Raw genomic sequence first — 1,162 nt, forward strand, 5'->3', positions numbered from 1 at the left:
TTTTTCCCAGGAAAGCTGGATTTCACATCTGCCCACACTTAGAGAAGCCCCATCTCCTGCTGGGTCCCACAAACAAACTCCAGTTTTTCTCCTTCTGTGAAGTCAAATCCCCTTTTCTTTCAGCATTCTGTATGTTCTACAGCTCATCTATGTTTAACATTTATAAATTTTAGTATAAATAGGATTTTTTTTTTCTGTTCCTACCATGCAAGTGGCTCTGGAATAATAAACAGCTGTTAATTAGCAACTCATAATAAAACAACTCATTTTCCACAGAGTTATGCAACTTTCACCAATCTCAAATTGAAAGGAAATTTAATGAAGGAGGATTTTTTTTTACCCATCTTGCTACCTAAAAACCTAGAAAATCCTTGTGTAGAATATGAGGACATTATCTCTTGTCTCTCAAGGAGCAAATTGATTTACTCAGCTCTCCCAAAAACTGGGTGTAAAGAGAAGGCCTGATAAGGGAATTCAGGGAATTTTGACTCCATACAATTTATTTACATTCCCTCTGTCTCTTCTCCTGTTTCATTTTACAACAATAATGGGTTTGGATAATCCAACAGATGCTTCAGGTTGCTCTGGAAAGCTCAGTGGCCATAGACAATGCCCTGCTGGACTCTCCATCCTCAGTGCAAGTGAGGAGCAGGAATCTCCGTGGTCCAGGCTTCTGGAGTGACTGGAGCTCTCCCTACAACCTCACCTTGGCAGGTAGGACACCTACAGGATTTTGGAATAAAACTGATTTTCTAGTTTTGGGATTGGAGAACTTGAGTTGGGATGAAAATTCCTGTGGAAGCTTTTCCTGCCTGGCTTTGCCTGAGGCTCAGCTCCTTCCCTGTGCTGGGCTGGCATTAGGAATTCTGGAGAATTCACTTCTGTGGCTGTCACTCCCTCAGCAGCACCTGCTCAGACCCACAGAAAGCTCTTTTCCTCAGAGCTTTTCCATTTCCAACTCCAGCTGGCAGTGCTGAATCTCCCCTCAATTCAAGAATTTGCTCCTGATGCTTTTTCTCACTTCTGGTTTTGGTTTTGTAGCTGAACTAAAGCTAATGTTTTTCCCCAGAGCAAAATCAAATGTAATTTTTATGCAGTCCATAAAGTATGGACTCCTTCTCCTTTTCCTCCTCCTCCTTTTCCTCCTCCTCCTTTTCCTCCT

The 1,162-nt window shown here is 42.1% G+C and overlaps 1 protein-coding gene across 1 annotated transcript in view; it reads left to right on the forward strand.

The window, feature by feature from the left end:
* LEPR (leptin receptor) overlaps positions 1-1,162 on the forward strand; it is a 28,972-nt gene that overhangs the window by 15,262 nt on the left and 12,548 nt on the right. The window contains exon 7 of the mRNA XM_033516502.1: positions 570-714. Within this exon, the coding sequence (XP_033372393.1) occupies positions 570-714 (145 nt within the window). The remainder of the gene's footprint in view (positions 1-569; positions 715-1,162) is intronic.

This window comes from Parus major, chromosome 8 (genome assembly GCF_001522545.3).
Source record: "Parus major isolate Abel chromosome 8, Parus_major1.1, whole genome shotgun sequence".
Taxonomy (NCBI): Eukaryota; Metazoa; Chordata; class Aves; order Passeriformes; family Paridae; genus Parus; species Parus major.